At 44.0% G+C, this 26,207-nt stretch overlaps 1 protein-coding gene across 8 annotated transcripts in view; it reads left to right on the top strand.

Annotated features, from left to right (window-relative positions):
- LOC147457415 (Polynucleotidyl transferase, ribonuclease H fold protein with HRDC domain-containing protein) overlaps nucleotides 1–26,207 on the top strand; it is a 69,613-nt gene that overhangs the window by 21,274 nt on the left and 22,132 nt on the right. Inside the window, exons 2-11 of one of the 8 annotated variants that reach the window (XM_086512289.1) lie at nucleotides 14,465–14,706; nucleotides 14,789–14,887; nucleotides 15,249–15,332; nucleotides 15,425–15,511; nucleotides 15,655–15,766; nucleotides 15,842–16,011; nucleotides 16,079–16,138; nucleotides 16,227–16,696; nucleotides 16,776–17,271; nucleotides 17,352–18,070. In XM_086512289.1, coding sequence (XP_086368415.1) covers nucleotides 14,465–14,706; nucleotides 14,789–14,887; nucleotides 15,249–15,332; nucleotides 15,425–15,511; nucleotides 15,655–15,766; nucleotides 15,842–16,011; nucleotides 16,079–16,138; nucleotides 16,227–16,696; nucleotides 16,776–17,271; nucleotides 17,352–18,070 — 2,539 coding nt within the window. Of the gene's footprint in view, nucleotides 1–14,464; nucleotides 14,707–14,788; nucleotides 14,888–15,248; nucleotides 15,333–15,424; nucleotides 15,512–15,654; nucleotides 16,012–16,078; nucleotides 16,139–16,226; nucleotides 16,697–16,775; nucleotides 17,272–17,351; nucleotides 18,071–26,207 lie in introns of those variants that run through there. The other 7 variants (XM_086512290.1, XM_086512288.1, XM_086512287.1 and 4 more) reach the window with 7 other exon arrangements.

Genomic DNA, 26,207 nt, shown 5'->3' with positions numbered 1-26,207 from the left:
TTTCGGGGTTGCCGCCTAAAAATATCCCAACCGGCTGCCCAGTTGACTTCACGGCAGAGTAAGAAAATGTTCCCTTTGTCATTGCGGAGGTAATGACGTCAACACATTTTCAGGTCCCAAAATAGCAATTCCCTAAATTTTAGGAGATGCTGCCATTGTATCTTTCTAGGTCATCCGACCCTCTTTGTACACTGCGGCCACATCCAGAACTGAAATGTAGCCTCTGTAGCAAAGGATTCCACTTTGGCTAGTCAATGACCCCACTTGGCTAACCATAGTCCTTGTCCAACCTTAGTGCTCTCTTGCCCTCAGGCCTGGACTCCCTCTGGACAGTTCCACACTAGCTATGCAATGCAGGGCAGTTAGATTTCCCGAGGGGTGTTTCCAAAAAGTGAAAGTAAATAGATAATAAGAAAGAAATCAACAAAAAGGATAGATAGTAGTCACACGCTGGTGACACTCTCCACCAGCGCGCCTGCGCGCTTCAGTCCACCTGCGCACCAGCCCGCCATGGGCGCTGCCTCCTCGCCATGACCACCTGACAGCTACTCTCTCTCTCTCTCTCTCTCTCTCTCTCAAATGCATGAACGAAACAGTTAATCTCCGCATATCTAGGAGCGGGCTTTCGGTCCGGTCATCACCAACACGCACCATGGCACCTATGAAGGGAGCATCTCCGAAAGCAGAAACAGGTACAAACCCGGGTACAGGTAAAGAAACAGGTGGAAACACGATCACGTGTTCAATGCAGGACATTTGGGGGTTTCTCACATCCCTGCAAAACACAATCATGAAGCAAAGCGAGGAGATTAAAACTCTTGCATTACAAAATCAAGATTTGGAACATAAACTTCATACTCAGGACATGCGGCTCATTCGACAAGACGAACAGATACAAGAACTGCAAGAAGCTTTCACTAAACAATGGTGAGAAGCGGGCAACCCAACCAGATTGCTACGCATATGGGTGATGAAATGTATGCCAATGAGGAGGATAAAGAGAACAAAGAGTACAATGAGCAAGAGAAGAGGAAAATGAATATAGTAATTCGGGGTATCCCCGAATCTGACACGGAAAAGGTTCTCACCTTGAACACGGACATCACGGACTTGATTTCAACCAAGTTTGGCATGCATGATGTAGTAGTATATGGGGCACACAGAGTCGGCAAGAAGAAGCCTGATACCAACCGAGCAATCGTATGCACACTACTGGATGCACGTAAGAGAACTATAATTCTCGATAACGCCCGCATTTACCTACAGGGGAGCACCCTCTACATTAGTGAAGATAGAACACCTAGTCAACAACAAGCAAGGAGGGAAGCTTATGAAGCACGCACTAAAAAGAAAGAACCCTTAGCCGAGGAAAAAGCAGAAGAAAAATGACAAGACGGGACCCATGGGACCACGAAATTACAAGTGACAAGCTGGAACTGCTGAGGTTTTCCCTAGCATGAAGGGGAAGGCCTTACAAATGTTTTGCCTCAAGCAGATGTACTTTTCTTGTTGGAAACGTGGGAGACTGAGACTTGTAGAATCCCACACATCGAAGGATATGTAACACAATCTTTATGGATGCCATGTACAAAAATGAGAGGTCAAGGAGGGGTTGCAGTGACATACAGAGAAGAGCTCCAAAAAGTGATCACCGCATGCAAAAAGGATGCTCAAAAACGGTACATATGGATTAAAATTGCAACAGGGAGCAAACCCGTGTTCATCGCAGGGTGCTATATCCCACACAGGGAATCACCATTTTATGGTGCTTTCAACATTGAGAAAAACAACCCATTTGAGGATTTGTATGCAGACATTAATCAATATACACAGGAAGGAATGGTTATGCTTATTGGAGATATGAATGCCCGAATAGCACATGCCCAAATGCAAATGGTCGATTTCATGACAACATTGGAAACGGAGCATAAGAATGATGCAATAGATCCCATATGGAAACGATGCTCAAGGGATCCAATGACAAACCCGCAAGGCGTGGCTCTGCTTAGTATGATGACCTCACTGCAACTCCTAGCCTTAAACGGAGCACAAAGATTTGCTGATTCAGGGGAATGTACATGCTATACAGCCAATAAGGGCATGAGTGCTATTGATTATGTATTGGTTTCCTATGAGGCGTCCCACATAGTGCATAATCTTGCTATTGGAAACAGATCACCAAGCTCAGATCACACACCAATACATGTATGGCTGCACATACCTGCTCGAATTGAGGAAAAACAGCCCCAACCCGGATCATGGACATATAAGATGCAAATAGATAAGAAGCAAGCATATGCAGCATGCCTAGACAGGAAACTTGCTCAAGAATGTATGCCATCTAACATTGAAAACACCTGGCAAATTTTCAAACATGCATTATGCGAAGCAGTAGAGGAAACAATGGGGAAAACATACAGAAAAGGGAAGAGCAGGAAAGGGTTACCACACAACCCTTGGTTCGATGAGGAATGCAAAAATGCAAAGAAACAGTTGCGGCTAACACCCCAAACAGCCAATGCATGGGTAGATTTAGCAAAGATCTACAATACTCTCAAGCGAAGGAAGAGAAGAGAATATGAGTTGCGGACTGAAACACAGGCCATAGCGAATTTCAAAAAGAACCCCAAGGGGGAATGGCTGAGAATGAAAGGAAAGCGGCAGGACACTATCGGAGACATAAGTCCTGACGACATGTATGCATATGTGGAACAATTGTATGTACATGAAGACGCACAGGGGATGCCAGATATGCGCCATGAAATTCCAATAAAAGAGCCTTTCGATTTCACAACGGTGACCAAAGGCATACAAAAATTAGCCAATGGTAAAGCACCCGATACGCTACACTTCAATTCCGAAATGCTCAAATGGTCAGGCAACATTGCACGGGAATGGATACATGGATTAATTAATAAGGCAATCACACAAGGGCTGCCAGCAGACTGGCAAAGAAATTGGATAAAAGCACTTTTCAAAAAAGGGGATGTAAATCAGCCCACTAATTACCGAACCATCACGGTTGGATCATGTATGTCTAAACTTTTGGGGAGTGTTCTAGAACAAGCCATAAGCTCATGGGCAGAAACAAATGGCAAGCGCGCAATAGGACAAGCAGGTTTTAGACCCAAGCATAGTACGATTGACCACCTTATTTCACTCAGGGTCTTAATGGAAGAGAGCCGGCTAAAAGGGAAAACCTTGTACCGTTGTTTTGTTGATTTCACAAAAGCATTCGACACGGTCCCGAGAACTGGCCTATGGCAAAGAATGGAAAGTATCGGGGTACCACTCCATCTTAGAATTGCAGTGGCACATCTTTACCAAAGAGTTCTATGCCAGCTGAAAACACATGCAGGTATGTCCAAGGAATTCTCAAGCAACATGGGAGTTAAACAAGGATGCCCTTTATCCCCAACTCTCTTCGGGCTATGCATAGACCAGATTGAGGACTTCTTACCTCAGGCACTCGCAGAAGAACCAGATGGACCGGCCATCGGAATGCTCACACTTCTGCTACTCATATATGCAGATGATGTTGCTCTTTTTGCACATGATATAGTATCTCTTCAAAAATTGGTAGATGCCATGCATACCTTTTGTGAAAACACGGGGCTCTCAATCAATGTAAACAAGACAAAGTTTATGCTAGTGAGGACTCCAAAAAGACAGGAAATTCAACCAACTCTCATGTACCAAGGGAAGCAAATTGAAAGAGTAGACAGCTTTATGTACTTGGGAATGGATATACCATCTAATTATGCTTGGGGACAATGCGCACGAAATAGAATTGATGTGGGGCATGCCAAATATTACCAACTTGAAAACATGTATACACAAAAAGTCATCAAGAGATGGGAAATTAAAGCAATTATATTTGAGACGTGTGTAGTACAGGCCATCCTATACGGAGTAGAAATTTGGGGAGCTAGTATCTCAGCCCACCCATGGAATGAGATTGAAAAGATACAAAAGAAGTTCCTATGTAGACATCTGGGAGTCAAAAAAACTACACCGTATTCAGTGTTGCTTTTGGAAACAGGCAAAAGACCCCTCGAAATGAAAGCCCTGCAAAGAATGCTTACATACATTATGAAAGTTAAACTGATGCTCTCCACTCGAATCCCCCACATAGCATGGAAGGCCGGATGTGCACTACAAAAGACTAAGAAAAGTAAATTCTTAACATCGAGTCTTATCCAAGACATAAGGAAGTGGTTTGCAAAATGGAATGTAGAGGCATATGTGGACATGCCCATTGTCAAGGGGAAAGAAGGGGAATGTATGCTGAATTTTGAAATAGCACTACTTGAATGCCTTCACAATAAATGGCGAACGACCACACATCGGTCCAAGTTCGAATATTATTGCAAACATGTCAACACAAAATACTGGGAGCTCTACAGCACAAGCAAGCCGGAAGCCCAAGTACACATCCAAACGCCTATGCCCCATATGGCAAGAAAAGCCATGACTCTTATGCGTACAAGATCACACTTGCTTCAGATAGAAACAGGTGGCTGGCTGAAAATTGATGCTTAGAAAAGAATATGCACATCATGTACTATGCGAGCCCTTGAGGATGAAGCACATGTGATGTTAGAATGCCCAGCATACGCACATATTCGAGCTGATTTTCAGCAGCTCATACACGGATGCCATACTCTCGCCGAGTTGCTCTAAAAAACGGACCCCTCCCCTACAGCTCTCGGGACATATCTTGCCCGCATACTAGAACACCACAAAACACTCACAGAAGACACAAAAAAGTCACACGAGTAACAAACCCTCGAAAGAGGAGAATGTCTAAAAGGTCCCATGGGTCATTTTGGCCCCCCGTGGACGTGAATATCAAATCAAATCAAATCAAATCTTCATGCTAGCGCCCCCTCTTCTAGGTGGCTATAAGAGAGCAGCCCCTCCCCCTCTTGCCAGGTTGGCAGTGCACTACCCCTCCCAAGTTGACCATCCTCTACGCAGTGAAGCTCTCCATTGAAGCTTGAGAGCAGCACCTTGTGGTGTATGTGGAGCCTCTGAGCACCCATCACCTAGAACAAGGCCTCTCATGGTTGCTTGCAGCTTTGGGAGAAGTTTCATCGCGTAAAGTAGTAGAAAACTCTCTTTCTCCCTTGTCTAGCTGCTGCAAATTCCCTGTTTTCAGCTCCTAATCACTTGTATTAGGGTGAATTTAAGCAAAGTCTTATTAGAATCTCATTCCCCACTACCTACTCTACACATACACCAAGTTTGGAGCATTTCCATTGCGAAAAGGACTTCCATTTTGGCATTGGAACGCGCTCAGGTAACAATTTTTGGTTATGTGCAGAAAATTACAGCAAGCATGTGTGTGTGTGTTTTGCATGTTTCTGTGGTTGGTTGATTGCAGGAATGATTACGTCCAAAGTGGCACAGTTAGCGGAAGATAGACCCTCATCTGTGAGGGCTTCTGATGAGTTTTGTGGAAGGTAGACTCTCCCTTATGAGAGCTTCCCAAAATCTCGCAGAAGAGGATAGATCCTCTCAGTAATCAGAGAGCAGTTCTTCTACTCTCTCAGTCAGAAGCAGAAAAAGGCAAAGAAAGAATAGAGGACGGGCTTTCGCCCTGTTCCTGTGCTTGTAAAGATTCTCCCTTAGTAATAAAGATATTCTCTTTATGGGGGGGGACCAGCCCATCTTCTGGTCCCCAATGAAGTGTCAAGCTTTTTCTCTCTCTCTCTCTCTCTCTCTCCAATTCTCTTGAGTATTTGAAGTACAATTAAAAGTCAGTTTACGCTTCCGTATTTTTGTGACAGTGGTATCAGAGCAAGGTCATCTCTCTCTTCCTTAAGGGATTGACAACTCTTGGCAGACTGCAGAAATGGGAGGATGCGAGATAGAGTTCTCTCTCCTTCAACAGCAGGTGGAAGAGTTGCAAAAAGCTCTCTCCCATCCAGAAGTCCAAAAGATTCTCCATACTCTTGAGAAAGGGAAGGAGAAAATGCTGATGGGGTCGGGAGAAATCCCGCAGAACCCAAAGGCGCCAGAACCAAGGAAAGATCCTTTGATTGGAACCTCCCGCATGCACGAGAGGCACAGGAAACCTCCAGAACGTCATGTGCGGTTTAACCCAAAGGTTCAAGAGCAGGATCCCCCTGATTCCCCTCAGTTCTCTTTCATGAAGGATTTGGATGACATCGTTGCTCCGGAAGACATGTTTCTTGACGATCCGTCGCAACAAGAAGTGCATTCAATGGAAAAAGACTCCTGTCCATAAGGAGTCTAAGCATAGAAAGAAGGAGCACCATAAGAGGAAGCACCACAGGCAGAAAACATTCAAGTTGGGAGACAAAGATGTGAAATTTGACACCTACAATGGACGGCGTGATAATGACAAAGCTTTGGCTTTCATACGCCAATTCAAAGTTGCATTTGCTGAAGGGAATTTTAAAGAAAGATCGAAGCTTCGCCATGTTAGTATGTACCTGAAAGGCACCGCAAGCAGTTGGTGGTTAATCCTTATCCTGGAAGATCGCAAACCCCAAGATTGGACTGCTTTCAAGAAGGAGTTCTACGCACAGTTCCTTCCTCCAGACTATGAGGAAGAGGTAAAGAAAGAATGGGATCAACTTTGACAATCAGAGAACGAAATTGTTCCACCACATACAGTCAGAGAACGAAATTGTTCCACGCTATGTGGATAGGTTTTGGGACGTTCTCTTGAAAGTCACTCCATTCAAGAAGATTGACGATTCGGAGAAGATGCGCAAGTTTGAAGCAGGTTTGCATGAAGCCTTGCAAAAGGCTATGAAGCTTTACCCTCGAGGTAACTTGCAGATACTTATGGAATCAGCCCGCATAGCTGATGGAATACATGACAAGGGTACTCCCAGGAAGATGGAGCAAAGCACTAACCATGCCAAGCAGAAGGCTCTCCATGAGCAGCCCACCTCTACTTCTTCGCAAAAGAAGAAAAGAACCGCCTCCGAAGCAGAAGCAAAGCCAAATCAACCCAAGAAAGGGAGATATCTCTCTCCTGCCGAGTTGCGAACCTACATTAGTGAAGGAAGATGCTTCAAATGCGGACAAGTTGGTCATATGAAGGGTGATTGTCCTACCAAACCTCCGTAACCACCCTCTTCCAATGCAGTCCCAGATGTACAGGGAAATACAACCAAGGATGGAAAAGAAAGAGCTCTTCTTAAAGCATGGGGTAGCATCAACAACCAACTGGCTCTCATTTTGTTTGACCCTCGCAGTACAGACAACTTCATCTCTACCAAGCTAGCTGATGACCTGAACTTGCAGCCCAATCGTTTTGGAGTTTCTATTCAAGCACAATCTGCTTTCAAAGGGCAGAACTCAAACTCTACTCCAATCATACGGAAGTTGAATCTAAAGGTTGACGACTACAAGGATCAAGAGTCTTTCTTACTAGCTTCACTTGAAGGATGCGATGTTATCTTGGGAATGCTTTGGCACTACAAGATGCATCCCATTCTCGACTATGTTCAGAAAACCTTATCCTTTGCTCATAAAGGAAAGGAGTATCTTGTACTTGCAGATGTAGGTGTTTGGCATATTCCTATTGCCAATCACATTGCCATCAAGAAAGAAATGAAAAAGTGTGTTACAGCGTACTTGATTTTTGCAAGAGAGAGGGATGTGTCTGTTTCACAACTTTCTTCCTCTTTAGAGCAAAAAAGACTTAAGTTGTTAGAAAGTTATAAAGATTGTTTTGCAGATGAACTTCCACCTCCTCGACCTGAGGATCATACAATTGATTTGATCCCAGGAAGTTCTCCTCCAAATCAGCCCCCTTATTGAGTTAGTCTAATGCAGCAAGAGGAAATTCTCATGTAGGTTAACGAACTTTTGGAGAAGGGCTTAATAAGGCCTAGTACTTCTCCATATTGTTCACCTGTCTTGCTAGTACAGAAAAAGGATGGCACATTCCGCATGTGCATAGACTATAGATCTCTAAACAAGATCACAATCAAGAATCGATTTCCAATCCCTCGGATTGACGACATTCTTGACAAGTTACAAGGAGCAAGTGTTTTTAGTCGTATAGACTTGAAGAGCGGTTATCATCAAATCCGCATAGCTCCTCAGGATGTGCATAAGACTTCATTTAGAACAACCTTCGGGTTGTATGAATTTCTAGTGATGCCTTTTGGACTCGCTAACGTACCAGCTACATTCAACAGAATGATGGATAGAATCTTCCACTCATATAGAAGTTTTACAGGCGTTTTCTTTGATGACGTCTTAATCTTCTCAGAGTCGGAAGACGAACACTATAAGCATCTCGCCTTAGTGTTTGAAGAATTACGCAAACACAAATTATTTGTGAATGCTAAGAAGAGTGAGTTTTTTTTTAAAGAAATCCACTATTTGGGCCATATAGTGTCTCACAATCAGGTGAGGATGGACCCTGATTAGATTCAAGCAGTTGTAGACTGGCCTACGCTGAAGTTTCCTTGGCCTCTGTTCCTATTATCGGCGTTTCATTCGAGCTTTTGCCGCAATAGCAGGTCCCCTCCATGACCTGCCAAAGAAGCGGATTCCATTCCATTGGGGGTCTGGACAAAAACAAGCTTTCGAAAAGCTTAAGTATCTACTCAGTCACGGACCTGTTCTCACCGTCCCTGATCTTCGCAAACCTTTCGAGGTATACTGCGATACATCTGGAGATTGTGTAGGAGTAGTTTTGAACCAAGAGGGTCACGCGATAGCCTATGAAAGTCGGCGCCTTAAAGATGCAGAGTTGCATGTCTCCATATACGAGAAAGAGCTAATGGCAGTAATTCATGCTCTTTCCATTTGGAAACACTATCTATTAGGAGCTAATTTTATTATCAAGACAGATCATCAAAGTCTTCGCTACTTTCTCACACAGAGAAAGTTATTAGAAAAGCAGATGAGATGGGCCAACTTTCTTTCAATGTTCCATTTTCAGATTTTACATACTTCTGGAACGAAGAATGCAGTTGCAGATGCTCTCTCCAGGCGTCCAAAGATCAATGCACTAACAACAATTTATCATGAGGAACTAGAATCTCTCCGCGAGATGTATCCTCAAGATCCAGACTTCGCCACAATTTGGGCAGATCTTCAAGCTGGTCACTCAAGGCCACCTTATTCCATTAGGGATAATACGCTCTATCGTCAACAAGCAATATGCATAGCTCAGCCCTTACGACAGAAGGTGATGGATGAAGCACATAATTCTCCTTATGCCGGGCATCTGGGAATTGCTTCCACTACTAGTGCCCTTGAAAGGTATTTCTTTTGGCCAACACTCCGAGCGGACATTGAAAAACATGTACGTGAGTGTTTAGTTTGCCAAAAAGTAAAATATGACAGACATAAAGTTTATGGCAAGCTTCAGCCGCTCCCTGTGCCTAACATGCCATGGGAAAGTATTGCCATGGATTTTATTACGGATCTTCCTAGATCCAAGAATGGAAATGATGCAATCTGGACTATAGTAGACAGATTCAGTGAGCAAGCACATTTTCTTCCAGTAATGAAGACGATCAAAGCTGATCACATGGCTAGAATATTTCTAGCTCAGATTTTTAAACACCATGGATTGCCAAAGACTATTGTCAGCGATAGAGATCCCCGCATGACTAGTCTATTTTGGCAGGCATTGTTCGAAAACTTGGGAACTAAGCTTGATTTTTCATCAGCTTATCATCCTCAAACAAATGGTCAAAGCGAAATCGCTAATGCCACTGTTTTAGATCTCCTCAAGTGCTATGTTTCGGGACGACAATCCGAATGGGAACAATACTTACCAATAGTTGAGTTTGTGTATAATAATACCATACATTCCTCAATTGGTAAAGCTCCCTTCGAAATTATTTATGGGAAGCCACTCTTACTTCCTATTATGGTGACCAAAGAAAACATCTTCGCCACAGATGAATTTGTGCGCAATATTGATATTGCCCATCAACAAGTAAAGCAAGCGATTCTTCGTACTCAAGAGCAACAGAAGAGAAAAGCAGACAAGCACAGAAGGAATCTCAATCTTGAAAAAGGACAATATGTCCTGCTTCGGTTTGAGAAAGCTAAATTGAAAAAGCGGGTCGGCAAAGGGAAAGTTGTCAAACTTTCCCATAGATTTTACGGCCCTTTCAAAATTACAAATAAAGTTAATGAGGTGACTTTCAGATTGGATTTGCCTTCTAACTGGCGCATCCATAATGCTTTTCATGTCAGTCTCCTCCGACCATATGTTGGATCTCCTCCAGTGGCGCCAGTACAAGAAGATCCTCCAGAAGTCGAAGAGACTGAGGAAATCCTTCAACCTGAACAGATAATACACCACTCGGAGAGACAACTCAAGTCGGGGAGTCTACAGTATTTAGTCAAGTTCAAGAATTACACTCCTTTAGATGCAAAGTGGATGACTGAGTCCGATCTTAAGGACTACCCAGACATCTTGCACAGTTATGTTGACGCTCTACAGTTGAGGTCAACTGTTTAGAACCAAGAGGGATGTAACTAAGTCAGACTTTGTAAATAATTAATTTATTTAGGAGAAAATAATTATCTAATTAGTTGTGTGCACATCAGAATAGATTCAACAGTTCTGGGGCCTCAGGTGCGCCCAAGTTTGGGCCAGTGTACCTCAAGGAGACCCTAACAGAAAATACCCTGAAGCCCTAGTGATTGGGAAATCGGGTCTTCAATGAAGGGGTAGATAGTAGCCTCAGATTTCAGGCTCAGAAAATTACGCGCGCTAGTACAAGCACAGGAATGAGATGGGGTCCTTAGACTATTAACCCTAAGGCTTGATTATTTTACGGCCTTAGGATAAGTTAGTTAAAAGTGTTCTTAAATGATTTGCGCTGGACCAAATGGCCGGACAAGTGCGAACAGGTAATGCCAGAGCATTGCTGGTACGGCAATGCGCTAGGGAGCAGATAAAGTTTTCATTTGTTGCATCTATGTGTGCAGTTGTGCACTTAATTACACATTTCATTAACTAGCATAGGATTTTTAAAGTCAAAAGTTGAATGGTTTTTAAATTTTAAATCCCATGCAATCTCTTTCTCTCTCTCTCTCTCACTCCCTCTCTTCATGCTAGCGTCCCCTCTTCTGGGTGGCTATAAGAGAGCAGCCCCTCCCCCTCTTGCCAGGTTGGCAGTGCACTACCCCCCCAAGTTGACCATCCTCCACGCAGTGAAGCTCTCCATTGAAGCTTGAGAGCAGCACCTTGTGGTGTATGTGGAGCCTCTGAGCACCCATCACCTAGAACAAGGCCTCTTATGGTTGCTTGCAGCTTTGGGAGAAGTTTCATCGCGTAAAGTAGTAGAAAACTCTCTGTCTCCCTTGTCTAGCTGCTGCAAATTCCCTGTTTTCAGCCCCTAATCACTTGTATTAGGGTGAATTTCAGCAAAGTCTTATTAGAATCTCATTCCCCACTACCTACTCTACACATACACCAAGTTTGGAGCATTTCCATCGCGAAAAGGACTTCCATTTTGGCATTGGAACGCGCTCAGGTAACAATTTCTGGTTATGTGCAGAAAATTACAGCAAGCGTGTGTGTGTGTGTTTTGCATGTTTCTGTGGTTGGTTGATTGCAGGAATGATTACGTCCAAAGTGGCACAGTTAGCGGAAGATAGACCCTCATCCGTGAGAGCTTCCGATGAGTTTTATGGAAGGTAGACTCTCCTCTACGAGAGCTTTCCAAAATCTCGCAGAAGAGGATAGATCCTCTCAGTAATCAGAGAGCAGTTCTTCTACTCTCTCAGTCAGAAGCAGAAAAAGGCAAAGAAAGAATAGAGGACGGGCTTTCGCCTCATTCCTGTGCTTGTAAAGATTCTCCCTTAGTAATAAAGATATTCTCTTTATGGAGGGGGACCAGCCCATCTTCTGGTCCCCAATAAAGTGTCAAGCTTTTTCTCTCTCTCTCTCTCTCCAATTCTCTTGAGTATTTGAAGTACAATTAAAAGTCAGTTTAGGCTTCCGTATTTTTGTGACAGCGGTTTTCAATGGTCTAGTATTTTCTCTGAAATGTGCAACAGATACCACTGTGACATAAAAACGCGTTCGGCCCTCCGAAACGGCGAAACGGCCGAAACGTTTCGACGAAACGGGCGAAACGAGACCATGTTTTTTTTTTTCTTCCCTTTTGACCTGCTGACCCAAAACGGGTGTTTTAGGATTTTTAAACCCATTACAAAGCCTTATGAGAAGGACTCTAGCTAGTTTCTTATTGATATTTGGGCATTTTATGTAGTATGGCCAAAACTTAACTCATGTATTATTGGTCTTTTGGTCAGGACTCAAAATTCAGATCATGTATTAGGAACTGTTGGTGTGATTTGAGTCATGATTCTTGTTATGAGAACATGAGTTTAGACATTGTTATTTGTTTTGCCGTTGTAATTTATCATGGTTTTGGCTTGGCTAGGTATTTCAATTTCAGTTCTTACCTTGTTCACTCGTGACTCAAGTCTCACATCTAGATTTTGGTATTTCACATGTCTTGACAAGTGAATTTGTATGTATATTCAATGTATAATTATAAGTACATACATGTAAAACGAAACCTGTGTTTCCCTTTCTCTGAGCTCCGAAACGAAACGTTTCAGAAACCTCGAAACCTCGAAACTCACGAAACCCCGAAACGTTTCATGTCACACTGGCAGATACGCGATTGACCAGAGCCTATGCAGCATTGGGGAGACTTGAGAGGATATGTTCGCAGATTCCGTTCCAAGAACCTCGGACAAAGCTTTGGCTCTTTGGTCACTTCGGCCATGCTGTACAGAGTGGAGATATGGGGCCCCTCGATTGATCATCATAGCAGAGCTGGCAGTACTGATGGATGGAGATGTATGGAGAAGCCCTTGGTGTCTATGATTTCTCGGATGATTAGGACCAAGGCTTCAGTACCACATGACATTGTTAGGGCGGAGCTCGCTGCTCCTCCATTGGTAGTGGAGGCACTCAAATCAGTTTCATTTATGCATTGCACCTGGGCTCTCCCTAGAGCCAGATATGCTCGATCAACACTAGAGTCTTCGCCACAGCTAGGATTGCAGGGAGATAGATCATGTTGGTATGTAGAGATGGCATCTTGGTTTCAGTTACATGGCTTTAGTATGGATCGGCTACCCCCATTTCAGTACTCTTTGGATGCACCCTCCATCTCCCTCACTAGGACAGAGATTACTAGGCTCATCAGATAGGACTTGTTTCAGTTGGATACGAAGAGGACATGGATACAGCCTACACATGAGCTAGGTACGAAGATGACTTTCTATAGAGAGCATCTTCTCCAGCTCACGGAGGATGGTTTTGTGATCAGACCAGGATACATGGATACTCATCTATCCCACGGGATACGATGTGCTATTGGTTAGATACGCACATCCTCACATCAGCTAGAGATCGAGACAGGCAGATTTAGAGGAGTACCTACTGAGTCCAGGATTTGTCAAGTGTGCCAGATAGGAGCCCGAGACAGAGCTACATTACATATGTCACTGCCCAATATACTATGAGATATGAGGCCGCTTTCACTGTCTATTCACAGAGGGTTTTGGGCCACTTTCTAGAGTCATGAGATACCAGGGTCAGAGATGCCTCAGATTATACTTACTGGAGATTCGCAAACACAGAGAGGACCTCCTGAAGAGGGGCACAATGAGAGAGATCCAGCGATAGCGGAAGATTACATATTTCTTTCAGTCACTGACAGAGGAGTTCGAGCAGCCCCCACAGCATAACAACACCAGAGGCACCAAAGGCATACTGCTTGATCGGGCGATAGAGTTGGGGCGGTCCCGTCGCCCACGGATGAGGGGGCCCTCTCGACATCGACGCAGATTGCGACAGACGATCCATACCATACTGGCGCAACATAGGAGCTGTCCCAACAGAGTGCCTACCTTGGAGGACATTGAATCTCTATAGCCTTTTGGATACTGATGTATATGTATATGATGCCTCGATTGTCAGAGAGCTCCATTGTATCAGCTCACCCTTTGTATTCCCTTCGTATCAGCCTTCATCCCACCCCTACCCACTATTTTCTTTTCAGTTCTTTGTACTTTTTGTACCCAGACTTGGTATTAGATTCACCACATGTAACCTTTTGGTCTCATAGGTCATTTTGGCCTTTTGAAGACGTTTATATTACATTTCATTTACAATTCTCTCTCTCTCTCTCTCTCTCTCTCTCTCTCCCCATTGGCCGGATGCATCTTAGAGTGCCACATGGTGGGTGGGATGCGGAATCCATCCCCCCATTCAATATGTTAACGTGACAAACGAGGCGGCAAGATGTTTGTTTAAAATATCTTGTGACCAAGATGAATCTTTTGTAATTATATTTTACTGCTTTTAGTGATTGCTGCTTCAAGTTTTTTTCTATTTGCTGGCCTCTTTTTTTCGTGAGATGAGACTCTTATCGTGTTATAGCCTTTGACAATGTTATTTTTGTTATGCATGTCAAAGAAGCAACCAATCTGCACCCGTTTCATAAAGAAATAAGCTCTGTGCTGGAAACCGTAGGAAACCTACCTAGGGATGCCAATACAAAGGAAGGTCTACCACCTATGATGGACGATTGCATCTGGGTTAATACGAAACACGAGCTGGAAAAGGTGGCGGAGATTCTTAGCAGGGAAACTGAGTTTGCAGTTGATACAGAGCAACATAGTATTAGGTCCTTTCTTGGCTTTACAGCTCTTCTTCAGGTGTAAAAAACTTACGAGTACAAGTGGCACCTGCTATCTAGTAGTATAGCAATTAGAATTGAAGAGTGTTTGGTGGTTGTAGGTGTCAACTCGGAAACAGGATTTTCTGATCGATGCCATTGCATTACATGATGAGATGGGTTTACTGAGAAAATTTTTTGCTAACCCCAGCATCCGAAAGGTAATAGTTGCTCATTGTTTCATTTCTAAATGAGGTACAGTCATATGTCGTTTTTCCTGGCTCTTTATATAGTGTCACTGCAATCTATGGTTTTAACCACTCCTTATTCACTTCATTTATAAGTGAAATCCAGTTTCTTTTGGGGATGTTTATCAATGTGTTCAATGTCATCATTAAGAGTGGATGCTGATTTGCTTTAGTTTATATAAGGTACTCGATCCCGTGTAGTTAGCGTGTGTTAGCCTTTCTCAATTTGGTAAACAAACATTGCAATATCTGATACGAACCTTGTGATGGTGGGTAGTGCCATGGTGTTGGTAATGGATTCATGACAGTTGCTATCTGTCTTATGTGGCTTCAGGTGTTTCATGGTGCAGATAGTGACATCCATTGGCTGCAGAAAGACTTTCATATTTACGTTGTTAACCTATTTGATACGGCAAAAGTGAGGATTGCTTCATATTTTAGTTTGCAAAGTTTCTTTTTGTCATGGTCAGCAACCTTTGTAGACAGTAGCTAATGGACAAAGCTTGACAGGCCTGTGAAGTCCTCGGGAAGCGTCCAAGATCTCTTGCTTATTTGCTGGAGCACTACTGCGGTGTTGTTACAAACAAGATTTTTCAGGTTTGTCTGGCAGATTGTGTGGGGAGTTTTTGATTAGTTCTAAAGGAAATTTTATTATGGCTTTAAAATCTGGAAATATGAGTACCCTTCTACTAAAAATAGATCTTACATGATTGGAGATGCTTGGTCACATTTTACTGCAGCTGGCAGATTGGAGGCTTCGTCCATTACCAGAGGAGATGCTTGTGTATGCTCGTACAGACGCTCATTACTTGTTATATATTGCAGATTGTCTTCAGAACGAGCTGTTGCAAGGCAAGATTTATGCTTTTGTGATCGCTTTTTTGTCCAGTTTTTTGATCTTACTACTTGATTGGTACGTTTTGTTAGGTAGAAATATGCACCAGAATTCAAGTCACAGCACTTCATTATATGAGGAGTGTGTAAGGCGAAGCAACTTGATGTGTCTGCAATTGTATGAGAAAGATACAACACCACCTGCTAGTATTGCAGGCTCTTTGCTTTCACGTTATCATGGTTCCTTGAATTTGTCCCAAGAGGTAAAATGTTAAGCTAAGAATTGTTAGTGTTTTTTGCATTTTTGTAATTTGACTGACTTGCGTTTAGCAGCACAACAGCAGGTTTCAACAGACATTGACTGCATTGTGTGAATGGAGAGACACTGTTGTAAGCTCTCAATCATCTTAAAAGATTCCTCAATTTTAATATTACATATTTCTGAAACAGGAATGAATATACTATTCGCTTCTTGCAGGCACGAAGTGCTGATGAATCCCCTCGTTATGTCCTTTCCGATCGAGCAATGCTGGCGATTGCAGAAAGAAACCCTGTTGATTTAAACGCAATCTTAGAATGCCTGTCAGAGTGGTCAGGCAGTGCTCCAGCTTTGGATGAATCTCCTTACATGACCCCTCTTCCCTCACCATCTCCTGTTTTGCTTGAAAACATCGAAGCTTTGAAAGAGGTGTTAGATTATGTAAGCAAGGGGAAACTACAGAGCTCCTCTCCTTCGAATATGTCGCAATTCAATAAGGTTTCTGAGAATCAAAGCAGTACACACATAGAGCAGCGCCCTCGGAAGATCCGGAAATCCAGGGACTATGAAGCCTTTCGGAAAAAGTTTGTGCAGAAGTTTTCATGCAAAGGACCTGTTTATCAGAATTGTAGAATATATGCTGGGGATGGGGGCCTACTCTGTTTCTGCGACCGCAAAAAGCTAGATTGGTCAGAACAAAAGTCTTAGTGAAATTTCAAAACACTTCATCATTTGCTTTCATACGCATGACAGACTGCTGTGTTGTAGGTATGTGCAACGAGGGTTAGCTGAATTTTTGGATGAGGATCCTCCTGCAATCAAGCTTCTTTTTGAACCAAAGAGACGCCCCGAGGATGAAAATAATGATTTTTATCTTCAAAGTAAGACCAATTGTTGTGTTGGATGTGGAGAAACCAATCATTATTTACGGTATAGGGTTATTCCATCCTGCTATAGGCAATATTTCCCTGAACATCTAAAAAGTCATCGATCACATGATATTGTCCTGCTTTGTGTTGATTGCCATGAGATTGCTCATGTTGCTGCTGAGAGACACAAAAGACAGGTGGCTTTAAAGTTTGGTGTCCCTTTGTTTGCAAAAAGAGTGGTTGATGCTGGTACACTTGGGGAAAAGGGTTTCGAGGCTCAGGTTGTTGATGTCTCAGTGGGTGGAGTCTCACCCAGACCACTCAGAACTGCTGCTGTGGCCTTGCTACGTTATGGCTCTGTCATGCCAAAAGAACGACGAGAAGAGCTTGAAGCGGTAAGATTTTTGTATGATGGTACCAGTGTATATTCTTTTACTGATTCCAGTTTTCTTGTTTCTTTTCTTTACGATGGCAGGTTGTGCAAGCTTATTATGGGGGAAGAGTAATCTCCCAAGAGGATATAACGGCTGCTGCTCTTGTTGGCAGAGGACTAAGAGATTCAAGCCGCCGTCAAAGGAGGAAAGGTGTAGCTGCAGATAAGATCATTCGGTCTGAGGACGTTGGAGATTGCACAGCCAACTTAAATTGTGTTGACATGAAAGAAGAGGAGAAGAATGCACCCCATCTTGCAAGCACTAACAATCTTTCTATTGAAAGAGGGGTTTCACAAGATCTAGAAGAAATAACAGTAGCAAGCGACAACTTGGTATGGAATGAAACGGTCATGGAGAAAGGCACAGAAAAAGAAGAATCTGAGGATAATAGATCTGATGGTGCAGATCCTCCTTTGCGGACTGACGACACTGCTTGTTGTCAAGATTTGGGAGGTATCATTCCATATAATGAAATAATAGCTACAGTAAAAGACATTGATGAGGAGCAGGACTTGTTTAACGAAGTGGGCATTGAAGGTGGTGAGGCCACTCCAGTAGAGAAGCTTGCATCTTTGGCTAAAAGTCAAAAGCAGAGGGTCTCGTTATTGGGTCATGGGCCTCATGGCAAGAAAGTTGTACAGATGATTCTGGAGAGGGAAGGAGAAGATGGCATTGATCAATTTTGTCAAATGTGGAGATCCGTATTTGTAGAAGCAGTTAAGCCAACACATTTACCTGGTGGCTGGAACATATTACACAGGTTTGTAGATTTTCGTGTGTGCTTCCCACATTAGCTATTTTTGCAGTAGGAAGTTATTCTGTGTTCACACAGTGATTTGGATCCAATAAATATTCATAAGGACATTATTGATGCACCATAAATGGCTAGGGCATTGCGAATTGTATTTTTTGCAGTTAAAGTAGCGGACTGATGTAGTGAATATCGAAATGGGTTCTCCTGATGTGCTGTAAGTGGCTAAAGCATTGCAAAGGGAATATACCATGATTTTAGAAAAAAAGCCATAGAACAGATTTAATAGAAGTTATTAGAACCATGATTCGTTTGCACCATAGAACAGGTTTATAGAAGATATCATAACATATATTCTTGATGCTCCACAGCATTCTTAACAAAATTTTCAGGAGTTCTGGTAGATAGAAGATGCACAGACTCAAAAGTAGATGGCACGCTAGAACAAGCACCTAGATGAAAGTGGATTCCTTAGACTATGGAGCACACATATTTCCATTTAAGTGTGTTTTTGCATGCATGTTTGCGTGAAATTGCATCTAGAGATGCGTGGACAAGTGTGTGTGGTGCATAGAATGTGATAGATAACCTCTTGGCCCACTTTTCAGAATAAAATTGGCTTCCCATTCAATGAATTACATCAGTTTAGACTATAGTTTAAGGGACGCCCAACCAAGAATTAAAAAAGCAGCAGTTACAAAAAACAAGCGTGCCCCACAAAAAAGTGGACCTCTCATGGAGAATAGGCAAGAAAAGTGATGGCCTGAGAGAGTCTTCAAAGGAGAGAGCTCTCATACTACTCTTCCCCTCCTTGGAAGAGAAGAGGAATTCTTGAGGAAGAGGCCTACTCTCAAGAAGACAGGTATTTTCCAAGGCGATGACCTTACTCTCTCATAGCTTGCACATATGAGAGAGGTAATGCCAGAGATTGCAGCGGCAAGGGGAAGGGAAAGATAGCCTTCTACAGAGAATGTTGGGTGGTGATTGTAGAGCGGCGCGTTGCATGGCTGTGCGAGACCTATGGGACCACATTGAAGATTGCTACTTGGAATTGTAATGGGTCTATGAGGTTGGACGTTGGTGCATTTGAGGATAGTTTCATAGACAGGGACATTGTATTCTTCACAGAGACTCACCAGGCCCCTGGACAGGTGATGCCACATGTGGTGGGATATAGATGGGAGACAACGCACAGGAAAGCTACAAGATCTGAGCATGGGAGTAGAGGTTCAGGAGGAGTAGCAGTGCTATTTAGAGAGGAGCTACAGCCACTACTACATATTGTACGGAGAGATGAGCACGCTAGATACATGTGGATGAGATTGAGAGCTGACACAAGTCGATTTCTATACATTGCCATATATTACTTTCCTTCCGGTACGTCAGTATATGCTGCATCTAGAGGGAAGTTGCCTTTCTCTATACTAGACGATGACATATGGGAGTTTTCTAGGGATGGTGATATCATTCTCCTAGGGGACTTCAATGCCCGAATAGGAAACTCTCAAACAGTCTTCTACGACACTTCAAGATGAGATGCTTAGAGAGATGGATGTGGGTGAGTTGGGGCTTGACAGACGCTCACATGACAAAGAGCAGACGGAGTATGGGAGATACCTCATGGAGATGACAATTACACATGGGTTAGCCATACTCAATGGCTTATAGCGATTTCCTGGAGCAGCCAGTTTCACATGCTTTCCACACAGACATGGGGCCAGTACAGTGGACTATGTTATGACACAGCCGAGTTTTGTCCCTTGCATATAGGATTTCACAGTGGGAGCCATGCCACTTGGCGTAGCAGTGGATCATGCTCTCTTGACACTGTCCGTTTCATTTCAGTATAGTACAGCCCAGACATCAGGAGGAAGGTCACACACCCATTATACATTCACACCAGAGAGTGATTCCATTTATATAGAGGAGATTTGGGGGAAAGGCACAACTGGTACATGCCTCTCAGTGGAGGAGTGCACCACTCTACTGGTTGAGACACTGCATGGTGCTGCATCAATGGCATACCCACACACTCAGCCAGGCAGGAGACGACATTCTGGGAGCATGCCCCATAATAGTTGGTATGATGAGGAGTGCAGAGAGATGAGAGCCCAGCTTTAGAGGGATCTCTTTTAGGAGTCATCACTTAGATTGCTTCTCGGCACCTTGTGCGACGGAAGAAGCGAGCTTACCTGGCTGAGATGGAGCGAGACTTATATCAAATGTTCTTGAGTAGGGACTCAGGAGAGGCATGGCGACTCTTTCATGAGCACTCCCCTTCCCCAGTGATCACTTCACCTGATGTGTGGGGCCAATATGCGACATCGTTATATACGACAGGAACCCCTTCGAGACCCTACAGAGCCATGCCCAACTACGAGCACCTTCTTTACCACTGGGATGGTACAGAGGGCCATTGACAAGATGAGGACCGGGAGGGCATATGATCATGACGGTCTAGTAGCGGAGCACTTTATACATGCTAGGGATATGCTGATGGAGGTTCTTGGAGTGTTGCTCAATCGTGCCATGTATGAGGGGTTACTTGAGACTTGGAGGTTGTCTACTATTGTGCCTATCTTCAAGGAAGGTGATCCTACAGAGCGTCGGAACTACCGCACTATTATGGTTGGACACACATTGGCACGGTTGTATGCGTCCATTCTTGAGCAACACTCGAGTAATTGGGCAGAGGGTGAGGGTGTATGAGCAAAGGGTCCAACCGGTTTCACTCTTGATCGTATTTTGACACTCAGAGCCATCATTGAGGAGGGCATGTCACATGGGAGACGGATTTATTGTAGCTTTGTGGATTTCCGCAAATCATTTGACATGGTACCGAGAGCTCGATTGATGCGTAGACTACAGGAGATGGGGGTGTCCATAAAGTTGATTTGGAGGATTATGGCTTTGTACAAATTAGTGCTGGGACATGTATGCACTCTGGAAGGGGTATCTGATTTAGTTCACTCTACTATTGGGGCGAAAGAGGGCTGCCCATTGTCTCCTACTCTATTTGGTATGTATGTTGATGAGGTGTCTGATTACATTGACAGAGAGGGTGACAGAGGTGCCCAGCTGGCAGGGACGTGGATCCCATTGTTGTTATATGCTGATGATATTGTGTTGATATCTGACTCACCAGAGGGTATGAAACGACATTTGGACGCGCTACATAGTTTTGTAGAGGATAGTGGGTTGTATGTAAACCTTGGTAAAACCAAGGTTATGGTGTTTAACACCACACCATAGTGGATCAGGAGATTAGCACCTACTTTGACATATGGTACGGAGGCTTATTTGGTGGGCTACTGCCTGGCACCAAATCTATCGCATGGTCCTCGGGTCTCTCTGGCGGTAATTGAGACGGTAATGAATCGGAAAAACAGTCACTATACTGTTGTAAAAACATTGACCTTTCTTTATCTAGCACAGATAAATTTGATTCATCACAATCTGACACTTCACGTGCAAAAACCAAGTACGCAGAAAGATGCTTTTTCATTACAGAAGTAATAGCAGAAGCTGATACAGTGGGAATAGACTCCCCTTTAAGCTTTACATCCAGAATGTGAGTCTTTCCCCTGCTCTGTACAGTGATCTTTTTGTTGTAGGCATCCATGATTCCCTGTACACGAAACAACCAAGGAATACCTAACAACACATCACATCCGTCCAGTGGCATGATGTAAAATTCTGCAGCATCTACATAGGACTGGATATGTAGGCGCAATTTTCCAATGATGGGTGTCACAGCCTCTGTATGGCCAGGACATGCCAAACCTGCCTCTGCTGTATACCCCATCTCTTCAGGTCTGATTCCCAACTTTGAAGCCAATTATGGGGAAATAAAGTTGGCTTTGGCCCCTGGGTCAAAGAAGATAAGCACTGTTGGATCCTTGACCTTTCCCCATGCTCTGCAAAGCTCACTTGCATCTGAATTTGGCTTGTCGCCCACCATATCTGGCACTAGACCAGCCATGGGCTTCTTTCCTTTCTTGTCTTCCTTGTCATCAGAATCAGCTGGCCTTTTCTTTGTAGGACAATTGTAAGCAATGTGGCCAGGCTGCTCACATATAAAGCATTTGTTCTCTGTCCTCAGGACCTTCTTTTGCTCTTCTGACTTGCGAGGAAAACGTCTTTTCCATTTATTTGGTGGTCCCTTTTTTGATTCAGCCGTAGCTTTATCTTTCCCTGCGTTGGCTGACTACCGAGTCCCTTTAGGAGACTCATTGGGAACGTGCTTCTTGGCTGAATTTTTCTTGCCTGATCCTGCCTTGACGCCATTGTTAAATTCACAATCTTCTCCCTTGAGCAAACCATTGCAAGTGTTTGCTACCTCGATGAGCTGCGTCAAAGTAGTGACTTTTGTCTTCGTACAGTACTTTCTCAATCCTTTAGGTAGGCCACAACAGTATTTTTCAATCTGTTCTGTCAATGGCACAAACCTATAGGAAGTTACTGGGAGTAAAGTTTTCCAAAACTTCTGATTGTAATCATCCAGATTTCTGCAAGTCGCAACATTAAGCTGGTGCCATTCTGTCATGACATCTGCTTCAAAGTCATGAGATAACCATGCTGCTGCAAAAATCTGCTTGAAGTAAATCCATGTGGACGGAGCTTGCCCTTGAAGCAATAAAGTTGTCCACCATTGTCCCGCATTCCTTGTCAAGAAAGTGGCTGCCTTGCGGACCTTTGAAGCCTCTGTAAAGTTTCCCCCTGCATAGGCCTTGTCAAACTGCTGGAGGAATGAGAGAGCCTTCTTCCTGTCATCAAACCCTGTAAAGGTGTGAAAGACACACCTTTGCCACCTTCTTTGTACGGAGTTGGCCTCTCTAGCGGCGTCAAATTGTTATATGGAAGTGACAGAAACATGGGAACACTGTTAGGGTTCATTTGTGTTCCCTGACCGCAATTAAGTTGACCTGGGAATACCATATTTGGCTGCTGATTTGTAATTCCAGCCATACCAAAATTTGCCTGTGGCATCCCAAATTGACCCTGAGTGCTCTGAAACCCTGGTAGCATGCCCGTGACACCATACATGGGGTTAGGCATCATCGTTTGAGCACCTCCAAAAACTGTTCCTGGCATGTAAAACTGATTTCTAGGTGCATGACCAGCCATGCTCTGGAATACCGATCCACCTCCAAAATAGCCAGGGTGTACTGAAGGTGGTGGGAAGACCTGTTGCATAACCTGTAGGTTGCTTCCCTGCCCATTAGAACCAGCTATAGGCTGCTGAAAGGTGGCGGGCTGAACTGGTACAGCTTGAAAGACTGGCATTTGAGCCACCTGTTCTTGCACCTTAGGCATAGGTTGTGGAGACTGCATGTTCTCCGTCAAGTGTACAGGTGTTTCCATTGACTCTGCAGTATGAATCACCTGTGCTTGAGCCTTAACAGGCTTTTGAATATGATCCAGTGACCCAACTTGCTGAGACGGAAGAGAAGGTTGCAGAAAGGCTAAAAACCTCGGGTTTTGCATCACTCTGTGTGAACATAGCCACAGCAGTAGCCAACTGGGTCTTGAATATATCATCATCCGTCTGTGGTGGTCTTGAGGACTCACCCACTTCATGTGTCTGTTGGCCCTGTGAAGAGGAAACCTCTTCAGTCACATCATCTGGTCTATCAGCCATAATTGCTATTTCCTGTGTCTGGTCTATGATCCCCTGTGTCTTCAAGCCCAACCTAACCAAGGCTCACTTCTATGGGAAAAAGTGATTTAATCTCGGGGATGGAACCATGAAACCGGCCTGTACTTTCAAAAAGGGCAGTAGACTTTAGACTTAAACTTTATTTGCTTTCACCCATTTAATTTGTCGCCCACTTTACCTGTACTTTCAAGACACAACAAAGGGGAGAGGGATACAGGCTGCTAGATTGCACCTGTATAAGTAGACCGACACCAAATTGGCCCCTACCTTTCGGTATTTCTTTATTGTTCAAAAGAGGGAATAAACGTTGTGGTTCCCTACAAGATGCCCCGCACAAACTTGGCTGTATTTCAACTGTTCCGGCCCGATTTCGGCAGCATAACCGTACTAGGATCCTTCACAGTCAGTATTCCCACGCATTGATTGACTTTCCTGACGCATACGGGCACTTTGCAAAACCTGGCGAGAATCTGCAGCATGCTGAATTCTCTGTTTTCAGCCCCGAAAATGCGCCAGATCACCTGTACAACGGTCCCCTCGCATCCCTGCACCTCCTGGGGGTATTAGGGACCGTTTAGGGCCAAAACACTAAACCTGCAAAAATACACAGCAGGCTGTAATTTGCTGTTTCGGGCTCCGTTTCGCGTGCCGGTCGCATCCGTAGCATGTCCTCGAGCTCCCGCACCTGTAGGGCTGCTTGCCCTTTGAATCAGACGAGATTTCTGGCGTGAAACCTCTCCGAATTCACCTGTACCTGCGGGGGATTAGCCGCTAGCTAATCCAGTACCTGTGCAAGAGGCTCTTGCCTCGGCAATCGCGCATGAACCCACACAACTGTACATTGGTCAATTGAAAAGCCCACTAGAGGGGCATAACATACTGCCAAAGGGGAGAGAGAGGGCATTGCGTAGCCTGCAGGGCATCACTCCTGGCACCGCACTGTGCATAAGAGGGAAAGCAAGCACTCCATAGCTCTTAACCTGTGACAAGAGACTTGCAAAATGAGCCTCCTAGCTATAAATCACGTTTTTGCCTTCTCTATAAGTAGTAAACTTCTCTATAAGTAGTAAACTGGCCTCAGAGTGCCAAGTGTCACTCATTTGTGCATTTTCCCGCTTTAGATCCTCGGGTCTAAAAGTATCTCACCTGCAGCCTCTGTTGACTTGGCCACAGAGTAACAAAACGATCCCCATGTCAAACTGCACGTAATGACGCGAAGACATTTTCAGGTCCCAAAATAGCAGTTCCCTAAATTTTAGGAGATGCTGCCATTGTATCTTTCTAGGTCATCCGACCCTCTTTGTACACTGCAGCCACACCCAGAACTGAAATGTAGCCTCTGTTGCAAAGGATTCCACTTTGGCTAGTCAATGACCCCACTTTGGCTAACCATAGTCTTTGTCCAACCTTAGTGCTCTCTTGCCCTCAGGCCTGGACTCCCTTTGGACAGTTCCACACTAGCTATGCAATGCAGGGCAGTTAGATTTCTCGAGGGGTGTTTCCAAAAAGTGAAAGTAAATAAATAATAAGAAAGAAATCAACAAAAAGGATAGATAGTAGTCACACGCTGGTGACATGGACACCCAGAGAAGCAGCCACTATTGCAGAGCTTTGCCCGCACTTATAGTACCACTACTGGCATTCTCATAGACCGAGCATTGGAGCTAGGGAGGTCTAGACAACCGCGATTGAGGAAAGGAGCTATAGAGTATCGACGGAGACTACAGCAAAGGATTCGAGCCATACTTTCTTGACGCCCAGAGTGCAGATGAGGATGGATCTCTACCATATCTCTCCCCCCCCCCCCCCCCATTGTACTGGGCACCTTTTGTATTAGATATCACATCCATACAGTCCCAGTTTGTAGTAGTTGTATTTTTTGTTTCAGTTCTTTTGATTCCAGACATGGTATCAGAATCACTATGTTGTAACAGCTTGGTCTCATATGTCATTTTGGCCTTTTGAAGACGTTAATATATCATTTCATTTCATTTCATTCCCCAAGTGTGGTAGATTGGTTATGCCATTTCCCTCTTGAATAACAGGTCTTGAGTTCAACTCCTCACCGGCTAGATCTTTAAGGTCTCTTGGGATAGTTTCCTACGACCAAGGTTGACACGTACGGTCACGTACGACGGGTACACGTACGAAGCCGTGCCGTACTAATCGAACTAAAAAAATTAGCCGTACGTTGACGTAACGTACGATGCAAAAAAAATCGTACATCTTACACACTACAAGAGAGACTAAACAAGTTAGAACATGATAGATCATATGAGTCATGACATAGACCTTAGTACTTAGTACTAAGTACTTGCAACTTAAGTCTTACAAGTTAGAACATAGAAGATCTATCCATGGACATTGGAAATGGCAAGGTTCGAAAAAAGAAGAATCGTGATCTCCAAGTGCTGGCGGCCATAGTAGATCCGCTACCCGAGCCTCGTCGCACATTGGTCATGGTTGTATGAGCCAACGCAGTCATTG

This window comes from Adiantum capillus-veneris, chromosome 5 (assembly GCF_014529385.1).
Source record: "Adiantum capillus-veneris isolate H3 chromosome 5, ASM1452938v2, whole genome shotgun sequence".
Lineage (NCBI taxonomy): Eukaryota > Viridiplantae > Streptophyta > Polypodiopsida > Polypodiales > Pteridaceae > Adiantum > Adiantum capillus-veneris.
This window is presented reverse-complemented; position numbering and strand designations above follow the sequence as displayed.